This window comes from Artemia sp. Qi Xiang Cuo, unplaced genomic scaffold (assembly GCF_049724085.1).
Source record: "Artemia sp. Qi Xiang Cuo unplaced genomic scaffold, ASM4972408v1 HiC_scaffold_22, whole genome shotgun sequence".
NCBI classification, from domain to species: Eukaryota; Metazoa; Arthropoda; class Branchiopoda; order Anostraca; family Artemiidae; genus Artemia; species Artemia sp. Qi Xiang Cuo.
The window spans coordinates 3,560,161-3,582,562 of NW_028297431.1; the positions used below are offsets into that span (position 1 = coordinate 3,560,161).

At 34.9% G+C, this 22,402-nt stretch overlaps 1 protein-coding gene across 1 annotated transcript in view; it reads left to right on the plus strand.

The window, feature by feature from the left end:
- The window catches only part of LOC148939060 (putative RNA-binding protein 19), an 89,377-nt gene extending 77,009 nt beyond the window's left edge, over window positions 1-12,368 (plus strand). The window contains exons 7-9 of the mRNA XM_089107355.1: window positions 3,214-3,353; window positions 8,962-9,164; window positions 12,248-12,368. Of these exons, the coding sequence (XP_088963481.1) occupies window positions 3,214-3,353; window positions 8,962-9,164; window positions 12,248-12,368 (464 nt within the window). The remainder of the gene's footprint in view (window positions 1-3,213; window positions 3,354-8,961; window positions 9,165-12,247) is intronic.
- Window positions 12,369-22,402: the final 10,034 nt, after the last annotated feature.

The following is a 22,402-nucleotide window of genomic DNA, read 5'->3' on the forward strand; positions in this document are numbered from 1 at the left end:
TTTACTTAGTGCTTGTTTTTAATTTCTATTTTTTCACTGACGACGGCTGAAATATTTGCGCCGTCCTCAGCGAAAAAAGCGCCGTCCTCTTTTCATTTTCGGTGGCTGGACTTATCATTCTTTTTTTATTTGCGTCTATGACTTTTTTCATCTTGTGATGTGGAGAAAGTAAAAAAGGCTGTCAGCTAACCACCAGCCACAATATCATAAATGCATACCTCATTGCCACTTTAAAGTAAATGTTCCCTGTACAGATTTTGGTATTTTTTTTTTTTTTTTACTCACCTATTTTTCTTTTTTTTACTATTAGTTTAATACACTAATGAAAGGGAGTAATTTTAATATCATTTTCTAGCTGAGATACAGCTCTAGACCGTAAATTAATAGCTTAATAATAAATTAATTAATTAATTAATTTATTATTTTAATTATAAATTAAATAAATTTAATTAATTATAAATATTATTATAAATTAATTAATAATAAATTAATAGCTTAATAAATATATTAATTTAATAGCTTAAATTAAATTTTTGAAATTTGGGTTTCCACGGTCTTGTAGACTGAAAACACGTTGAATATTGGTTGAAAATTGGTGAAAAATGGACGATTTTCAGGTTTTTCTAGCAAGTTTAAACCCCCACAAGAAAAGTTGTTTTCATTAACAAGTGTTTATGAAATTTTTGTACATGTTTTTTTTTTTTTAATTGAAAACTTGTTGAAAATTGGTTGAAAATAATTGAAAAAAAATTAAATTTTCCTATTTTTTAACAAAGTTTAAATCATTCCCCGAGAAAAAGTAAGTAATATCATAATTCTGGCTAGGTGAATGAATAAATCTGAAACTAATGGTTACACTAATATGAGTATCTTGTCTTTTTCGAACAAGTTATTGCTGCAGGCTTGTAGCACAATCGCTTGTTTCAGAAGTTCATGATCAAGCTAATTTGGCCAATATTAATTGATCAGCCAGTTTCGTAGACAACTTTAATAAATAAAATTAATTAATAATTAATTCATTAAATAAAAAAAAGGTTGTGGTGTATACTCTTTTGTGAGGACTGGCGAAAAACTATTTTACCCCCAACATAAAATTATAATCCCCCCCCCCTTGAAAAATAAAATCCTAAAAGTTTCAAGTTGATCCCCCAGTTATGAAATAAAAGAGGATGTGGTTGCCAAACTATGTGTGAAATTTGTCACCTTCTACTGAATCTTACCGACTGTATGAAATTATCTGTAATGCGATGTGTTAGCGTGCCTTCAGGCTTCTTACGTAAGAAAAATATATATAGTCTTTTGTGAGGATTGGAAATCCACTACGAATCAGATTCTATCATTGTCTCTTCACGGACACTTAAAGCATCTATTGTACTATATCACATGATTGTTTTCAGAGTAGTAATTTACTGGGAGTTACGACAATTACTTATTATAGAGTAAAATATAAATTGTTGCAGAAAAAATCTGTCAAAATATGCTGAATTTGTCAAGAATAAAAAGGCTTCCAAGACAGGGGAATGGGTAAAAGAATCCGAATACTTTGGCTGTGCAATTTATGTTGTTATAGTCAACAAATTATTAAGCTTAACATATTCATGAGCACACTTTTGAAGGAGAGAAGTGAAAGTCTTGGGTTTTTTCGGATGAAGTAGGACTGATCACCGAAAATCATGCTTTTTTGCTATCCAAACGTTTTGGAATGCTCTGGAACGTTCTGGAACGGAGCTGGAAGAGTTCATAAGAAAGGATTTGAATGAAATCAGAACTTAACGGGAAGGAAGAACAGGTGATGCTTTGAGCAGATTGGAACGAAGGTGGAGCTTGCGCTGTTGGGTTGCCCTCACGCAGCCCAGTGCTACGATTGGTTGTTAATCAGTGGTGGTAGAGTGACTGGAAAAGTGGGATTTGAAGTGAATTTTTCAGTACTATTTGGTGGCTCCGGAGATCTCTCAGGGTAGGATACAAACACGTTTTAAATGACACTTTCTAGGGCTTTAATGAGACAAAGGTTGGCATGGCTAGGACACGTTCTGCGGATGAAAGATGACTGTCAAATATTGAGATATTTGTCAAAGATTTATGTCAAATATTGTCCTTGTCTGCCAACCATCTAGGGCCAAATCAAATAGCATCCCGACTGGGAGGGGAGGTCGTAAGGAAGGGTTTAAGTGAAACTGAAACTTCTTGGGGGGTCTGAAGACGGGAGCTTTAAGTAATTGGGATGGGAGAGGACCGTGCGTAGCTGTGTCGGCCACAGGCACCTTTGTGCTGCTGTGAGTTGTGAGCTGTAGTCGTAGTAGTAGCATATTGATTAAATATTCATTAACTATTTACTATTGGATTTTTTTTCATCCCTTTTTGCTTTTTGCCCTATTAAATATCATTATGTTCGAAAATGTCAAAAAAAAAATAAATGATTCAACTCCCTAAAATATACCAAAAATGGTAATGATCAGTTATTCCTGCATAAAAAGTTCAAAGTTTAATGTAGTGATAGCTATCTGATCATTGGTCAAGCTTTTGAATGAATGAACCTATTTAAAACAAATTCAAACTGAGATGTAAGCTATAAAATAAGATTATTAAAAATAAACTCAAGTTACAGCTATTTATAAAAAGCCATTTATGTCAAAGACAAGCAATATTTTGCCAATCTTCTATATAAAAAAGGGATAAAGAGCCATTGCTGGCGCATAGGGTGTCAAATCGATGTTTCAGTTGCTGGGTGTTTTAACAGATAGCAAGCTTGTCACCCAACCTAGCTGCGGCGGGGATCGAACACAGGGCCCCGTATTGCCATGCAGAGCAACAATCCACGGTGCTACAACAGGTTAACCTTTTATCTACTATAAATAAAATCAAGTTGTATGTGTGCGTTATATTTTCTTTTGTACTGAAAAATCAGCTGTACTATTGCAGCTAGAAAAGTGAAATAGATACAAAATAATTTAAGAAACATGAGGATGAACAAAGGCTTATAAAAATCCTAAAAAGAAAAATGGCGTCACAAAACGTCACTTTGATGTCACAAAAATATGACGTCAATCAAGCTAGAAACATGAAAATTTATGTATACTATTTTTGGAATTTGAGAATATATATTTATGCGATGGTAAGTGTTTGATGATTGTGGACGCTATTAATTAAAATAAGCCTGTTTAAAATGGACTGATGAAAGGTGTGTAAAAATGACCTTGTTTATTTTCCTAGGTGGTGCTGTTGCAGCCGTCGATAACCGTGTGCCAGATGTTCATGGAGTCGAGAAAGAGGGCGCAGATGAAGGGGAGCTTGGATCAACATTATTCGTGAAAAATATTAACTTTAGTACAATGGAAGGCCAATTAAAGTCGGTTAGTACTTTCCGTAGTTAGCATTGTCCGAACGTCTTGGGGTTGTTTAAGTCGGTAATTTAGTGTCGCCGGGAATTTTGTGGGATTTAATACGCAATTTGTACAAAAAAAATTGTTACAGCGAAAACTTTACTAGTTTTTAAAAACAGCTTCTTTAAAAAGCTTATGAAGCGTGTCTGTACCTTTTTATAAAGATGGAGACAGTTTGTATTTTTGTTCTAAAGAACAGGTAGCTTTTTGATGTCACAATCTTAGAAAAAAGTGGGCTGTTTGACTAAAAACCTGTCATTAACTGATGTTAGTGATCATATTTCAGACAATTCAAACACTAACGCCTTAATTATCCTATTTATTTGTCTTTATGTCAGATTTCATATAGTCCCTGTTTCCCTTATCCGACAAATGTTCCTGAGCTCCGATGAGTCCTGTGGTGCTGCAGTGGATTTTATCTTAGCTTGGTAACACGAAATCCAGAGTTTGGACCTAGCTGTAACAACACACTGCAGGGTCCATGCAAGGACTTAAGTCCCTGCATGGACCTTAATCTTGAAGCATAGTTAATCCGATACAATACAATGCAACACAGAAACTGAGATCAAACGCTTGTTGCTTGACTAATTTTGGCAATTACACTAATAATGCTAATTGTGCGTGTATTTACAGAGAAAAATGCCAAGAAACGCAAAAATTAGATGGTGTTGCTGATTTTTTTTTTGTCCGTAGTAGCACTAGTTTCGGCTCTTGTAAGTTACTCGTGCTCTTTGGGCTATACAGCAAACTCTGAATGTTTTATTCACCCATCCCACATGTTTTATTCTTACTAAATAACACCCTTTTAGTCATTATAAATCGTTACCCTTAAAGTTTGGTGTGCTACTCATCTATTTTGGTGTTTTCTTTTATGATTTAAGAAAAGACGAATTGATACCTCACGTGATTACACTATACAAGAAAACAATATACACAAACCTTTTCAATTGATGAAGGAGTATGATATCGAACAAACAGAGCAACAATTTTTTATTGAATTCTGGTCAAACAGTTCGTGGTAAACGAACTGTAAGTAAGGAGCGACCCGGCTCAATGGCAACCGAAACTGTAGTAAACGGAATTTTGATATCAATAGATACATCAAAAGGATCACATTTTAATGCTGATTTCAAATATATAAGTTTCATCAAGTTTAGTCCTATCTATCAAAATTTACGTGCCTGAGAAAATTTAGCTGATTTTCGAAAAAAAGGGAAAGACCCCCTAAAAGCTATAGAACCCTAATGAAAATCACACCATCCTATTCAGCGTATCAGAGAACTCTACTGCAGAGGTTTCAAGCTACTATCTGCAAAAATGTGGAATTTTGTATTTTTTGCCAGAAGAAAGATCATGGATGCGTGTTTTTTTTTTTTTATTTTTTTTTGTTTTTTTTTTTTTTTTTTTTCAGTGGTGATGGTATTGACCCAACGGTCCTATTCGAACGAAAGTCGTGCGAGGGCTCATTCGAACGGAAATTAAAAGTTCTAGTGCTCTTTTTAAGTGACCCAAAAAATTAGAGGGCAACTAGGCCCCCCCAGGCTCATTTTTTTCCCAAAGTCACCCGATCAAAATTTTGAGATAGCCATTTTGTTCAACATGGTCGAAAATATGATAAATTTGTCTTTTAGGATGACTTAATCCCCCGAAGTCCCCGGGGGGAGGGCTGAAAGTTATGAACTTTACCCAATGTTAACATACAGTATTGGTTATTGGAAAATATACAGACGTTTTCAGGGGGGATTTTTTCTGGTAGTGGGGGGGGGGGTGGGAAGTGGGTCGGGGTCATGTGGGAGGATATTTCCATGAAGGAAGTTTTTATGGGCGAAGGGACATTGCTATGAGGGGGCGCCGGATTTCCCAGCATTATTTAAAAAAAGATCAGAAATTATATATATATATATAAAAAACAAGTTTTTCAACTGAAAGTAAGGAGCAACATCAAAACTTAAAACGACAGAAAATATCATGTATGTGATTGGGTTCACCCCCTAGTCAATACCTCGCTCTTTAAGACAAAGATTATTTAGTACTTTCATAAGAGCTATTTATTCTAATTAACGGCATTTGTGATTAAGGGGTCATTTTTAAAGAATTGGAACAAAATTCGAACTTTAGCTTAAAGACCAAGGTATTGACTAGGGGGCGAACCCTCTGATATACGTATTAAAAATGTATGAATATAGAAGTTAGTTACATTAGATAATTAGTAAGTTACGTATATTTATTATTAATAAAAACGTTCGTAAATTAAATTAAACAGGTTTTGAGAAAACCACTTAACCAAAAAAAAGTAAAATTAATTTTCCAAATTTGGTTTTAATTATTCATGTACGGTGAGCCAAAATCAAAACCTGCATTATTTCAAAAACGTTCAAAAATTAAATAAAAAAAACAAGTTTTTTTTTAACAGAAAGTAAGGAACGACATTAAAACTTAAAACGAACAGAAATTATGCGAACAGCGTAAAGAGCGAGGCGTTGAGGAGGGGACAGCCCCTTTCATATACGGAATAATTTCTGTTCGTTTTAAGTTTTAACGTCGTTCCTTACTTTCTGTTAAAAAAAAACTTTTTTTTTTATTTAATAACGCTGAAAGATTCGTTGTGTTTTTTAGTTTATTGTCCTAAACGCCCATTCACGGATAAGGCGCTGCTTGATAATTTCGTGGGCTGTATATAGGAAATATAAATCCGATTTTCTATGCTAATTTCTATGCTAATCTTTACTGAATATAAGCAATATTTGGAGACCTATTGTAGTTTGAGAAGCTAGTAAAATCTCTATAGTTTAGAGGTGTTTTTTGAAGACGATTATTGCTGGTGGCATGTTGCAGCGAAATTTGAAGGAAATGGAATCTTTGAAAATCGTAAAATATGCTGGGTTTGCAAGGGAGAATTTGATGATGGTACTGGGAATGGGGGAAAGAGGAAGGTGATCGATCATGATCATTTATGGCAAGAAATTTCATCGGGAGGGAGTAACTTTAGAGGGGTTGCGCATCAATCGTGCAACATAAACGTAGACAGCAATATTTCGTACCGGTTTTTATACACATTTCCAGTTACGATTTAAAGTTTATTTTACCGGCGTTGGCCCGCATTGCCAAGGGGGGAGTTGTAGATAACGCATGGGTAGATGGCTCTTTTTCTTATAATATCATACCTAAATCATCGGAGAAGCTGCTGTATATATCTGTTATTATAATTAATATTATATTATAATCATGTAATTATAATTAATCAATATTAATCAACGTATGTTGTGCATAATTTGGGCTATGTTCCTATCTCAAATGTGATATGTGTGTTTATCCAATTCGAATGAAGATTTAAGACCAAATTCGTTGAAATAAGGAAAGATGGAAGCAGCAGTCTCTTATCTGTATGGTGAACTGCCGAAGATATGGGGAGACAGTATTAATAGACAATGCTTAGGAACAAATTAGTGCTTATATAGGCTTTTCAAACAGAGTTCTTTCCATTTCAAACTATCAATTTAAAAGTGCAAGGCTGACATTAAAATCAACGAAAAATATATACAATTCATAAATCCTGGCTTTCTCATCAACATATGTTGCAATGCTGTGACTCGAGCGCAATAAACCAAAAATGGTAAATATGGTGATGATGTAATAGTATTGCAGCATGTTAATTATGGGTTGATACATGCGAGAAGTAAATAATGGTCGATTATTATTACTCATGTTGCTTGCTATGGTCGGCTGGTAAAGAGATAATCACAACCAGCAATTTTCGTGGTCGTCAGAGCTGGGTATACAAATTAGGCTCACAAAAATACCATTTCCATAACGCACCCATACAACAGCCTTCCTACCACTCTTCATCCCTACAACCATCACAAACTATCTGAAACGTCATTCATAACAAACTATCATCACAACGATCATCACAAACTATCTGAAACGTCATTCATAACAAAATATCATCACAACGATCATCACAAACTATCTGAAACGACATTAATAACAAACTATCATCACAACGATCATCACAAACTATCTGAAACGTCATTCATAACAAACTATCATCACAACGATCATCACAAACTATCTGAAACGTCATTCATAACAAACTATCATCACAACGATCATCACAGCCTGACAAATAGTCAGAGCTGGGTATAACCAATTTAAAGATATGTTCTAAATATAACTTTTGTTTCAAGTGGTTATGGAGAAAAATAGCTAATCAGTTTATATTTTTTTTTATAGAGAAATTATTCAGTTTCTATTGTTTATCTCTATTTTGTTAGGAATTTATCTTTCTTTTGCTGAACACTTCTCTTTAAATGTGCTTCATCAAATGTGCCGGTCTATTTTTTTTTATCAAAGATATGCTAAAGGCACCATTTTTTCGGCAAAAATGTGCTGAAGACACAATTTTTCAAATAAAACTCACTTTGAGGAATGTACTGATGTGGAAGAATTCAATTCGTAGCCATCTCAAAAAACACCCAAATGGCGCAAATGTGTCCTATCTGGCAACTGCTGGCCGTTGAAAAATTAATCTGTTTTAGAATTCAAAAGAACTCACTTTGAAAAATGTGCTGATAGAAAAAATTCAATTCGCAGTCACCTCAAAAAACACCCAAATGGCGCAAATGTTTCCTATCTGGCAACTGCTGGCCGTTGAAAGATTAATCTGTTTTAGAATTCAAAAGAACTCACTTTGAAAAATGTGGTGACAGAAAAAATTCAATTCGCAGCCACCTCAAAATACACCCAAATGGTGCAAATGTGTCCTATCTGGCAACTGCTGGCCGTTGAAAGATGAATCTGTTTTAGAATTCAAAAGAACTCACTTTGAAAAATGTGCTGATAGAAAAAATTAAATTCGCAGCCACCTAAAAAAAACACCCAAATGGTGCAAATGTGTCCTATCTGACAACTGCTGGCCGTTGAAAGATGAATCTGTTTTAGAATTCAAAAGTACTCACTTTGAAAAATGTGCTGATAGAAAAAATTAAATTCGCAGCCACCTCAAAAAACACCCAAATGGCGCAAATGTGTCCTATCTGACAACTGCTGACCGTTGAAAAACGAATCTGTTTTACAATTTAAGTGGAAGCCTGCATTTTTCTGCTAACAAATTTTAATATTAACAGATTTTATACCAGATGTGACATCAGGCTTAACAGATAAAAAAAAAGTTTTTTTTCTGAGAAACTACCCTATTTCCTAATGCCAAAAATGTCATACCTGACTTTTTTAGTAGGTTGAGTTTAAACCTAATATTGTTATCTCTTTTTTATATATTTATATATTTTCTTTTTGTTGTTTATGTTTAGCGCGATGCAATGGAATGATTTGTTTTAACAGTTTAGCCGTCTTCTTCTGCATCTTTTATGAATGTGAAATCTTTTTCTAGAAAAATAAAGCTGAACCTGGAAAGCTTAAAGCTGAAACTGTTTGAACCTGGGGTTGTCTGAAGAAGTATCAGCTCTAATTAAACGTATAAAAGGTCGATAGCTTTTGATTGTCTGAATATCCGTTGAAAAAATGCTTTTATTTTGTTGTAACTGATTGAGCTATTTTGAATCATCTCAATTATTTTTAGCATTTCACTGGATGTGGGGATGTTGTATCATGTACAATAGCAACTAAAAAGGATCCGAAAAACCCTGCAAAGAAGTTATCTATGGGTTATGGTTTTGTCACATTCAGTAAAAAGAATGACGCCGACAAAGCATTGAAAACTTTACAAAGAGCTTTACTTGATGGCCATGCTCTTGAACTGAAGAGATCTAATCGTACTGTTGAGTAAGTCTGGTACTTTTCTCTTGGCAAATAACTGTTGTCTTGGCTAATAACTTGGCAAATAACAGTTCAAAAATAGAATCGCTGAGTAAGTGTGGCACTTTTATCTTGGCAAATATGTGTTGTCTTGACTAATAACTTGGCAAATAACAGTTCAAAATCAAACTGTTGAGTAAGTCAGGTACTTTTTTCTTGGCAAATATCTGTTGTCTTGGCTAATAACTTGGCAAAAAAAAGTTCAAAATCGAAGTGTTGAGTACGTCAGGTACTTTTTTCTTGGCAAATAACTGTTGTTTTGGCTAATAACTGGGCAAAACAAGATCAAAAACAGAATTGTTAGGTAAGTCTAGCACTTTTATCTTGACAAATAACTGTTGTTTTGGCTAATAACTGGGCAAATAATAGTTAAAAAATCGAACTGTTGAGTAAGTCTGACGAATTGTTGGGTGTTGAGTAACTTTTTTCTTGGCAAATAACTGTTGTTTCGGCTAATAACTTGGCAAATAACAGCTTAAAAATCGAACTGTTGAGTAAGTCTGGCACTTTTATCTTGGCAAATAACTGTTGTCTAAGGAAATAACTGTTGTCTTGGGCAATAACTCGGCAAATAACAGTTCAAAAATAGAATTCTTGAGTAAGTGTGGTACTTTCTTTCTTAGCAAATAACTATTTTTTCAGCTAATAACTTGCCAAATAACAGTTCAAAAATCGAACTGTTTAGTAAGTCTGGCACTTTTGTCTTGGAAAATAACTGTTGTCTTGTGTAATAACTTGGCAAATAATTGTTGTATAAAATTTTGAGACGTAAGAACAAGAAAAAAAAAAAAAAAAAAAAAAAACAATAAAATCACCCGGTAGGTTGCGTTTCATTTTGTCCCTTGAATTTGATTTACGCACTCTGGTGCAAAATAAAGTGCAGCAAAATCTGGTGCAAAATAAAGTGCATTCGTAGTTCTATAAGAATAAGTCCATGCTCAACAGAAAAAAAAAGTGACAACAAAAATCACCTGGTGGATTTTGTCTGATTTAGTCTCTGTAAGTCTCCTAAAGGGGGTTACTGGCTATGGTGATTTTAATAATGTAGTTTGTTTTTCAATCTGACATCATTTGTTTGGAGTTTTAGGCTATTTTTAACAGTTTAAACTGAGGACACGGTTTAGACTTTGCAGTTCTATAAGACTAGGTCCGTGCTCAACTAAAAAAACAAAAAAACAATTAAAACAGGGACATGCTTTTTCTTCTAGGGCAGTTTATTGGGGTTTTTTTTGGTGTTAGTATAGATATGAAAATGGCGAGTTGAAAAGGTCAGAAGACTCCATGGGCGTTACTGGGGACACCCCTTAGGAATTTTTTAACGAAAATGGGGTCAGTTGAAAATTATTGTGGGGATTTTTGGGGTTCGGAAAAAGGGGAAAATAGAAAAACTATATTTAGGGCATTTTAGGAGACTAATAGCTTAAGTGGTAAATTTAATAGTCTGGTGTTAAAGGGCAATCTAGGACTGTTTTCATTAAGGGTAAAAGGATTGGTTAGAATGATAAGATATTGAGAAAAGTTCATAGGGTATGTTGAAAAAACAGAAGATTCAAAAGTGACATTTTGAAGTTACACTCGACTTTCTTTTGTGTTTATCAGCAATGGAAGGAGGTGTGGGGATATGATATATATTTTACACTTGGAGAAAGAAAGAAATATGGTACAATCCCTTTATATGGGCCTTTCTAAAAAGTCAAGTTTGGTTAGTGCTGATGAAATAAAATAAAATAGGATGACTATATAATTGTTTAGAAACCAATTTGGGCTTTTTATTTGCACATTAGGGGGAGTGGGGGGCAAAGCATAGCATATATTAAATACGTAACCTAACCTTGGTAACTTCCCCCCCCCCCAAAAAAAAAAACCTCCAAAAAAACAATACTTTAAATATCTTAAAACCACGCTATACAATGTATTTCTCTACGGCGGTGTATTGAATCATCTCGTAAAAACGGGTTTTTCATTGCGTCTCTCCCGTTTGACTGTAGCATCTCTTGTTGGACTTCTTTAGAAAGGCCCATATAAAGGGATTGTACGGGAAATATTTAGGGAGGGTAAGGATGATGGTGGTCCTGACTCATGACCAATATGTGGAGAAACTAGTGAGGACCTGCTTCACTTTATAGCCCTTTAGCCCGAATTACAAGATTCAAGCAAGAAATTATTGTTTTTAGCAATGTTGGGTAAGATGAGTTCATTTCAGTAACGGGACCAAAAGACTGTTGAACTATAAGAAAATAGCAAAATATATTAGATTGGGAATGACACATATAGAAATATTTTTTTTTGGGAGGGCGGGTGAGGGCTGGGAATAATGTTAAATGTGTATGTACTTTTGTTCTTTTGTAGACACAGACCTTTGGCTTAAAAAAATAAATAAAAGACATCTATCTATCTATAGGCTACAAATAAAAGAAAATCCTACTCTAGGATTCAAATAAATGAATGCTTATAATGAAACTGTAATAGAAGAAATTGATCTCACGAAAATTTGACTGTTTTAGTCAGTGAATAATTTCATGTTTTGGTCAGTGAGTACACCTAATCCAGTCCATTAGGGGCTACAGTACTCAGAATGAAGCTTAAACAATAGCGAGTAATGGATTTGTATGTAGTTGTTTACAGTAATCACGCTGCAACCTAGTAAAGAACGAATTACGGCCCATAGTAACCAAAAATGAAAAAGTGTTGAAAAAAAAAAAAAAAAAAAAAAAAAAAGCTGGCTAGTGAGAAAAAATTGTTGTTTGTAGCTGATTCACGAATGGTAACTATTATCTTGATTAGCCTTAAAGCAAAATTTTATTTCAAAGTCTAAATTCCAATATATGCTTTTTGCACGAAGTCATCCAATTTTTGCTGAAAATTCTAAATATTAAAAAAGAATGACTCATGGATGCGGATTTTCTTTACAGATATTCATGGATATTTGGAGGGGAGGGGGAGATATAACGCCCTAAATTTTTGGCCCATATATGTATATTTTTTTCGAAAATAATCCAGTCTACAAGATATTTAGCTTTTGACGCATTCCATTTTTGTTTTTCTTGTAGTACAAATGTCTCTACGGGTCGTGGTACCAATACTGTTGGCAAACAAACCTCGTCGAAGATTCTAGTCCGAAATGTACCTTTTGAAGCAACACTGAAAGAAATCCAGGACCTATTCAAGTAAGCATATTTTTAATATCCATGTACGATATTATTTTAAAAAAGTTATAATAACGGAAAAAAGGATAGTAACGGCTATCATCCAACAACATGCCGTGAAAGTCAACTGATTGAAGATGAATGCTAAAAAGTGAAGGGATGAGGGAAAAAAAATGCATTGCATAGAGATCGATATAAAAAGAAAGCAGTGTTTTTATATATATATATATATATATATATATATATATATATATATATATATATATATATATATATATATATATATATATATATATATATATATATATATATATATATATTTATTTATTTATTTACCAGAGAAACAGGAGAGAATATGTTGCAATCTAATTGTCTGTATATCTTCAATTATTTTAGGATATTTTTTTTTTTAGTTTTAGTTTAATTTGTTGTTTTTTTTGTAATTGATTATTGCTTAGCAATAATTTTAGGGTAAGAAAAATTTTAAATAGAAAGTGCTACCACCCTTCCCACTTTCAGATTGGATGGTACTACCATGTGTAGCGGGTACTGCATTTATCGTTGGTATAAGCAGCTATCCTCCCCCTCTGGCTCGACTGTTTGATTTTATACGTTTTTTATTTGAATTTAGACGAAATTGTAAAGCAAAGAGAAAAAAGTAACCTAAGTTTAATTCAATGACCATATATTTGTGTGTGGCCTTCAGAAGGCATGTAGTAAATTTGCGTTTTTGGAATATATTCCGTCAAGCCCTCACCATATCATTAAATTTGAAGAGTTCTTCATCGTTAATCTAAGAATGATAATTTTGTCTCGCATCTTTTCCCCGCGTTAAAACCACACTGTTCCTCTTAAAACGTTATCTACTAATCAAGCTAATGCCTCTGTAAGTGCTACACTCACTTTTATCACATTTCTTATAAAGGGATTTCTAAAAATTTGATTCCTAAAATATCTCATTAGTTCAAAGGTAAAAAAAAAACTTTCAAAATAGCAGACTCCATACTATTATACTTTATAGTTGATAGGGACATCTGAGGGACTGCAGTATATTCAATTTATAAAAGGGTTGTGAAATACTAATTCTAATAATAATAAACCATTGAAGCACCGACCCAGCAAAGGCTACTATAGCTGCGCACGCTACTCCTCCACTCCAATTCCATTCTAAGCTTTACTCTATATCCCCTCCCGTGTAACTCTAATCTTCTATAAATACTTTATTATGACGCCTCCCATCCCATGTGGGAGCACATCGCCTTTTGTTTGAACCCAAGAGGGTTCAATTCCTGGTATTGCCTATTATCTGGCTTGGGACGAGGATCAGTGGTATGACTTAAGCCTAGCCAGAGACAACCCAGCTCCAAATGTACACATGTAGAAACCTGGTGAATGTAAACAGGAAGGGTGTGTGAAAGCATAGGATGGCTGACCCCAAACCTCCATTGTACCTCATAGCTTAAGGACCAAGAAACGGAGATCGGCACAGCTCGTAGGGACTATAAAGTCCAGTGAAAAACAATGGGAGGTACCTCCCATATTTACGGGGGGGGGGAGGGGTATTAAAACACATTCACTTGGTATTTAGACTAGAAATTTCCGGAAATTCAAGATAATTTAGGATTCCATGGGTTCCAGCCCAAAGCCTGCCCTCTCCCTAAGTAAGTCCCTGTTCAAGTAATCCTTCCTGTGTGAGCGGGTTTACGATTCTTATTTCACCAAGGTGTCTAGAAGTATAGTGTAACATATATTTAGCTTCTTCTGTTCAAAAGGATGCATTTAGACTGCGTGAATATTATTTGCTCAGAATATTATCTCGGAAGGATCGACTACCCATTGACTGGACTACAAAGTCCAGTCCACTATAAAGACTATATACTTTGTCTTTTAACCAAGTAGATGGTCAAAAAGCATAATTCTCGTCAATCTTCCATTCATTATTTGTAAAACGTGCCCTACCCATCTTAATTTCTTTTTATTATAGACCTAGAAAGTTAGACCGAACTTTATTGTCGTCTAAATGTGTACAGTTACGGACAGTTTCTTACAGTTGTCTTCCGTACAGTTAGTGAAACGAGTTCCCCAACTAGCCTTAAGCAATTCCTCTGGAAAACATCTAATATCTCTTCCGTTTCAGAGCCATGCTTGACCTCAGTCATTACCGTTGTTACCAGCTTTCTAATCATGGTTCGAAAACTTATTGTTCTAAAATTTCTACAGCTGAAAAAAAAAATATATAAATAAAAAAAAAAGTGCCTTGGCTTTTCTGATTTTTATACCTTCGCTGCATCCAATACTAAGGCTTCTTTTTGCGAGATGGAAATTGAATCCGGTTTAGTTTTTTTTTTTTTTTTTTTTTATTCTATATTTAATTTATTCTTAACAAGCGGAAAGCTGCCAGGCCGTAATTCGCAAGAATTGGCTAGGCTTTGAAAGCGAATCCAGAACGCTACTGGGAAATGTTTCTGGCTAGTGGTTTTGACGCGGAATATAAATTATTACGCTCGTGAATATAATAAAACCTCAAATTGTGGCTTTTTTTCTTCATGTTATTATTAATTATTTCAAAAATCTACAGAATTTTTAAAAGCTTGCAAGACAATGACAGTGACCAATTATTAATACCGGTCTATATATAAAAATTGACAATGAAAGCGTGGTTAGTTTTCAAATCACTTGCTTTTTCACTTGTTATTCGCGACTAACCAGAATAATTTTCACGTGCCTGTCTTATAAGCCAACTTTGCTCAAAAGTGCAACTGACACTTTTGAGCCGCTAAGACGCGTCTTGTCGCAAAAACCTTCACGAATATTAGGGGAGTGAAACGAACCGGTCACAGTTTTCTGCTTTGCTCGTCTCTCCAAGTTTTTGGAGTTTTTTTTACCATTTGTAGTTGTGCGTGAGAACGACCGAAATATTTTCCAGGGAAATTTAAGGGAATTTTGTAATTTGAAATATCATTTTGTTTGATTTTTGTTTTAGTATTGCCATAAGTGAATTAATGTTTGAGGTATATTGTTAGCTCTTCGGGGGGGGGGGATAATTTTTCTGTAAATAAAATGATACTCCCTGGGAAAAAATACTATCCAGTAAGTGAAGCTATCACCTTGATCGATTTTCTTGTTACCTAACATCACTTCTTCACCCTCATTTATTCATTTATTTATTTATTTTATTCATTTATATTATATTTATTTTATTCATTTATTCATTTATTTATTTATCGATTTTCTTGTTACCTAACATCACTTCTTCACCCTCATTTATTCATTTATTTATTTATTTTATTCATTTATATTATATTTATTTTATTCATTTATTCATTTATTCATTTATTTATTTATCGATTTTCTTGTTACCTAACATGCTCATTTAGGACACTAACAAGATTTCGTTTTCCTTTAACAATTTTCTTGTCTTTTGGTGATAATATCTCTTCCGGAATGTTTTTCATTTTCTTTTTCCCAAGGCATTCATTGAAGATCAAGCAAGTCTTTTTTGGGGACCCTTCATCATTTTGAAATTCATGAAGATAGTATGACTGCTTTACTTGTCGCAATAGCTTTGTCAGACAATTTCTGTACTGCCGAAATTTGGCCTGATTTTCATGTGTAGGATCTGCCACGAATTTCCTGAAGAGGTTATTTTTGGTATGGATAGAAGACAGAACAGCAGCTGTAATCCAGGGTTTCTTTGGTTTAATATAATGCCTAGCTTGCCGGCTTGATAAAGGACATGTCTTATTAAGTACTATTTCAAACTGGTTGATGAAGTATTCAGTAGCTTCGTCCACGTCGTCACATTCTAAGCAGGGAGACCGGTCGACTTGGGACAGTAAACTTTTCAGTTTATCAATCAAAGCAGCATCCACTCTTCTTGACCTCAAGGAAGAGGGTTTAGGGGGACCCCTTTGAAGGTCGCACAGGATCATAAAATGGTCAGAAGTATCATCAACTATAACGTTACAACCCAGTGTCTCGAAATTGGTGAAAATATTGTCAATTAACGACGCTGATGATTCCGTGATTCTCGTCGGGATCCGGCATGTTGGAAGCAAACCCGCGGACATACAAATCGTTACAAAGTCAACGGCAACATTATTCGAAAGCATTGAATTCACATCCCTATGTACATTACTAATATCAATATTAGAATCACCAAACATCATTAACTTACACTTTCTTTGTGTCATCAGCGAGCTAAGTTCATCGACCTTTTCTACAAATTGTTTAGCAGCCGAACTCGGCGGCCTATATAGGACGCAACATAATACTTTCGAAGGACTTAAATCTAGATCAATAGCAAAAAATTCAAATGACATTTCTTCAAAAAGGTAATCATAATCATTCACTTCTCTTACAGGTATACTATCATTGACAAAAAAAGCCAACCCTCCTCTCTGTCTACCTATTCTATGTTTAAATAACGACTTATACCCATTTATATGAGCCAGCTCAGAAGATTGCTCATTTAAAAATGTTTCACATGCACCAAAAACATCAATCTTATGGTCGGGAAGCAATAGTGAAATGTTTTCTAAACTACTTATAAGTCCACAACAATTTAGAAATGCTGTTCTCAGACACTTCTTTGTTGGTTTACTCATAATCAATCCTAGAGAAAGGTATTTGTTCGTGGGTAAATTACTAAAAAAATATTTTTCATCCTCTCTATTAATAAAGTGTTTTCATACTCTCTATCAATGCATGAAAGAATCTGTGATAAATTCAAGGGTCTCCCCTCCAACTCACTCAATCTATCGCGAGTTCCACCACAGCCACCACCATTCAAATTAGAAAAAAAATTTCTCACCCGTATTCTCCACTTGGCGGTGGGCCGGGGTAACGCAGTGGAAAAAAGTCAACGGCAGTACGTTCTTGTAGAATTTATGCAACAAAAGATATACGGCAAGAAAACTGAACTAGCCTATGAGCTCAGAGATATATGAGCAGGGATTTGGAAATAAGTGAAAAATACGAAAAAAAAGAAAGCACATAGGAACGAAAAGAGCAAAAAGAAAGGAAACAAAAATAAAGAACACAGACAACGAGATAAATACACTTCTTTTTAAGTAGGACACTTTACTTATCGATCTTCACATTCCTAAGCAGCATAGACTATATACTGAATAAAAAAACATAATCAATCTGACAAATCATTATATATATATATATATATATATATATATATATATATATATATATATATATATATATATATATATATATATATATATATATATATATATATATATATATATATATATATATATATATATATATATATATACAACCAATATTAGCATTCGTCATGTGTTACACATGGGCCAGTAATATCGTTTCTATTTTGCAGCAATAGTCTGGCCCCGGATTGTTTCACTCGCGTGAATTTGGATATTTGCTGAGCTTTAAGATCACGTGCCTTGGCCAAAAGCTCATTACGTAGGGCATTTAGTTAAGGAGGCAAATCAGTACATATTCTCATACCGCTTCCTTTAAGTTTGCCTACATTGCCCAATAGCATTTGCAAGTCCAAATTATTCGCACAGGAAATAAGAACAGGCGATACTCCAGCTTGTTTGTTGTTTCTAACTGTAATGGGGCTAACACTCTTTATACGGTACACTTTTTTAAGAGGAATATCTTTTTCAATCTCTAATTTTTCTTCGAATAGAGTCTCAATATTTTCGGTAAGAGATTGGCCTGATTTCTCTTTTGGCAGGCCGTGAATAATTAAATTCAGCTGACGATCTTTAATTTTTAGTTCAAGCAACCTTTTTTCGAGTTTCACACGCTCAGCTTGCTGGCTTTCAATAGAAGATCGTAGTTCAACTATTTCAGCATCTTTATCTGCTAAGCTTTGCGTGAGTGACTGTATGTTGGACATAACTGTATCAAGCTTGGAAGACACTCCAGCCTGGTGCGCTTTGATCGAAGATGGATCATTAGAAATTGAAATCAGGCGTTCCTTCAAGTCCTTAATTGCTTTTTCGAACGATGATTTGGTTACCGCCATTGTTGAGTAATTTTGCTATAATAGCTACTGAGGAGAAAATCTAGCTTAGAAAAACATGAAACGAAGACTTACATGCAAGGGGGGTAATATTAAACCCCCTACTTTTCCAAAAAAATGCAGCTGTAATTTAACTTCAATTGGCAATATTCCTTAAGCTTGTAGACAGCACGCCAGCAAACCCGTCAAACAAGATAACTTGGCAAGCAGAAGCTCTTAATTAACTAATATCGAAAACTAGGTTAAGTTAAAAGCCAACTGGATTTCAATTTATAATCCTCTTAGGTGTTCTCTTTTTGAACTGTGAAACGAGGAGGACCGTTGCATTATTATTGATCCACCTTGAATGGTATAATATTTTGAATTGTATATGTTTGCAGTGTTTCGATTATTATGAGTAATTCAAAAGTTTCAAAACTTTCAAACATCTTCAAAAGTTTTCAGATGTGATATTTTTTCATATATGGTTCGCGTTTTCATATTATATTTTTGTACGTCTTGTTCGAAATGTCTTCTTCTTCCGTTGCTAAGGGTTTCTGATGCGAAACCAAAATATTTGAGCATTAATATATTCAATCTATGGTTTTGATTGAAAGTTTAACCTATTTTTATGCATTTCTATGCTTTCATTTTGCTTATGAACCCATAATTAAATTGGTTTAGAACTGACTAATATTCCTGTTAATGGAATAAACCTCTTAGTTCTTTCCAAATATTGTAAAAACATAAGTGAAGATAAGATGAACCAATAAGCCTTAATATCTGTTGGGTAACGAAAAGATTGATCAGGTGGGCAGCTTCACTTAAAATGGAAGTATTATTGGTAAAGACGGTGGGAGCAGTGAAGATGTTAAAAGGCATAGCAAAGGCTCAAGGTGTTTTTTCACAGTTAGAAAACGTTTGGAAGAATAGGAAGACAAGCCTGTAAACCAAGATTAGAATATTAGAAGCTACAGTGATGACAGTGGTAAAATCTGGCTTTGGAGCATGGCTGCTCCGAAAAGCGGATGAAGATTTGCTAGATGTTTTCCAGAAAAACTGCCTACAGATTGTTCTGGGTACCCGGCTGACTGACCGTATTTCAAACAGTAGGCCGTATGAAAAATGTGGTTCAATCCCGCTTTCTAGGGCTATAATGAGAGAAAGGTTGAGATGGTTAGGGCACGTTGTGCGGATGAAAGATGGCAGATTGCCGAAGATTGTCCTTTTTGGCTAACCGTCTAGGTCTAAAAGGAAAGCAGATCGTCCTTGGTTGGGAGGATGTCATAAGGAAAGATTTAAAGGAAATGGGAACTTCCTGGTAGGGTGTAAAAAGGGAATCTTTGAATAGATTGGGATGGAGGAAGAGCATGCGTAGCTGGGTTGGCCTCAGGCGGCTTGGTACTGCGATGAGTTGTTAGTAGTAGTAGTAGTAAATATCTCTAATTTGAACGAAACGAAGAAGATATCATGGAATATTTATTTTAATAAATATATATTTATTAATTTAGATTTAGTTATTTAGTCGTGATAAAAATTCTATGTTGTGTTTTGCGTGATACTTGTTTGTTATGATTCTGTGCATGTTCTTATGTATAGATAAATACAACCAAATACAACAAGGTAAACCTCTAATTTCTTCAAACTAAAATAAAAATAGATGACTTTATCCCCTTTTGTAGCTAAAGGGAAGAATTATTTACAAGAACGAAATTATATTGGATGTTTTTGGAAATTCATCACGGGTTCTTTATATACTACTTAGCATTTTAAACTTTGTCCCAAAAAAGTCTAGGTACTAAGATAAACGGTCTTTTATCAGGATTACTGCAATTGGACTTGAAAATCTTGTGTTGAAGCACTGGATTTTTATTCGCGTCTGATTTTAAGTGGCAACGATTTCAAAACATCAGAATGGTGTTTCTGTGTTCTTCAAAAAGAAATGTATATCGGTGAAAGAAACTTTTAGGAATTGATGCTGAGTCTAAACTGACCTGGGAGAGCATTTTGAGGAACATACCTCCACCGAGCATATGCCTTTGACGCAATTCGACAAAATGTATGTTATAAAAGTGAAACTTCCATATTCAAATTCAAAGCACAAATAATGTCAAACAAAATTGATGATGCTCGTATATTTGCTAAGTTCATAACGTTTAAAACGTTAATAACATTTTATAACGTTTATGATAATCTACATTGTCGAACAGGAACGTTTAAAACGTTATGTTTAAAACGTTAATAACTTTTCATAACATTTATGATAATTTACAATGTTGGACAAGATTTACAAAATTTTTTTAGATTTAGATTAAAGATTTAAAGTCCAATCATTGAAATTTTGTGATTTATAACTTCGACTCATCTGAAAAGCTGAATTTTGTGAACTTGTATGGTAATTGGGAAAATACAATACATTTATCACAACATTTTACAGAGTTACAAGTACCACAAGGGCCTGGTAATCACTGATAATTAAAAAAAAATTGTGCATGTATGATCTTAGGATTACGGTCATGGGTTTTAATAAGCTCCGTCCGATTTTCCTCCGATACTAAAAGGTTAGTTTCTTTCTATACCTTAGACTTTAGACCTTATATCCTCTTGTGCTGCCAGAAGCCTCCAGGGCATCCACGCTAAGAGCTGCCAGTCATCCCGCATGTGCGCAACCGCCCAAATATCTTCCCATTGGGGTTTGATCACCGTGTGAATGTTGGACGAGGTCCGTTGATAAGTGCGACGCAAGGTCGACCTCTTCTGCGGTTTCTTTGAGGTTGCCATTCCAAGATCTGTCTCGGTATCATCCTTAATACGTATCATGTGCCCAATGTATCGCCACCTTCGTTGCCGAATAAAGTCTGTAACTATGGGCTGGCTTGACATAGTTTGGACTGTCTGGTTTGTGATCTCTCCAGTCGATGTTCAGAATCCTCCGAAGATAGTTGTTTTCGAAAGCAAGAATCCGTCTTTCTTGTTACTGATTTAAATTCCAGGTCTCACTGCCGTAAAGAAGTGCAGAAAGGACATTGCTCTTAATTAGCCCCATTTTAATTTCGCTGAATACTTTTTCGATGGCCATAATGGTTTTAGTCGCTTAAAAGCTCTACTAGCTTGCTCTATCCTCAGCTGTACTTCCCGCTCGCTTGACCCTGAATTTTACACTGATGCTGAGCTGCCTGAACTGTACAATCTGCTCAACAATTGAATCTCCACACTTCATTGTGACGGGGGAATCAGTTGTTGCCATGCTCTTTGTCTTTTCTGTGTTAATCTTGAGGCCAAATTGGCCAGGATTTTCACTGATAGTATTGAGGAGATCCTGGAGTTTGGTTTTGTTGCTTTACATCAAGGCAATACATTCAGTAAAATTCAGGTCGGCTAGCTGTTTGGCTTCTCCAATTTGGCTTCACCAAACCCTGTACAATCATAAAGTATGTAGTCGATGGCGAAGACGAAGAGGACTGGTGAAAGAACACAGCCCCGTTTTACGCCGGACATGATACGGAAATATTTAGTATTCCTTTCTTGGGTCCAAACACAGCATTCTCTGTTTTCACATATTGCAACAATTAGGGCCATTATTTTGTCAAGAGCTCCATAGTATCGCAGGATTTTTCGTAGCGAAACTCGGTTGGTGGAGTTGAAGGCTTCCTCGAAGTCCACGAAAAGCAGATACATCTTTCTCGCCATTCATTGCACTCCTCAATCATCATCTGTAGTGTGTAGATGAGATCCATGCAAGAACGGGATGGCTGGAAACTGTGCATTTCGTCCCACGGGTGTTTATCGAGGACGGGGTGGATGCGCCGGCAGAATAATTTGTGAGAACAGTTTACCCAGAATATATAGAATTTTACCCTGGCTGATGCCCCTCCAGTTGTCACATTTTGTCGCCTCTACTTTATTGAAAAGTTTGATGAGCGTAAACATCCAAACAGGTGTTCAATTATGTATTTATCATCTCGGCTGTTGTTCTGTCAGTTCCTGCTGCTCTTCCATTTTTCAGCTTGCTGGCTGCCTGTAGAAATTCTACATCACAAGGTTCTTCAATGCTGGTTTGGAGGTTC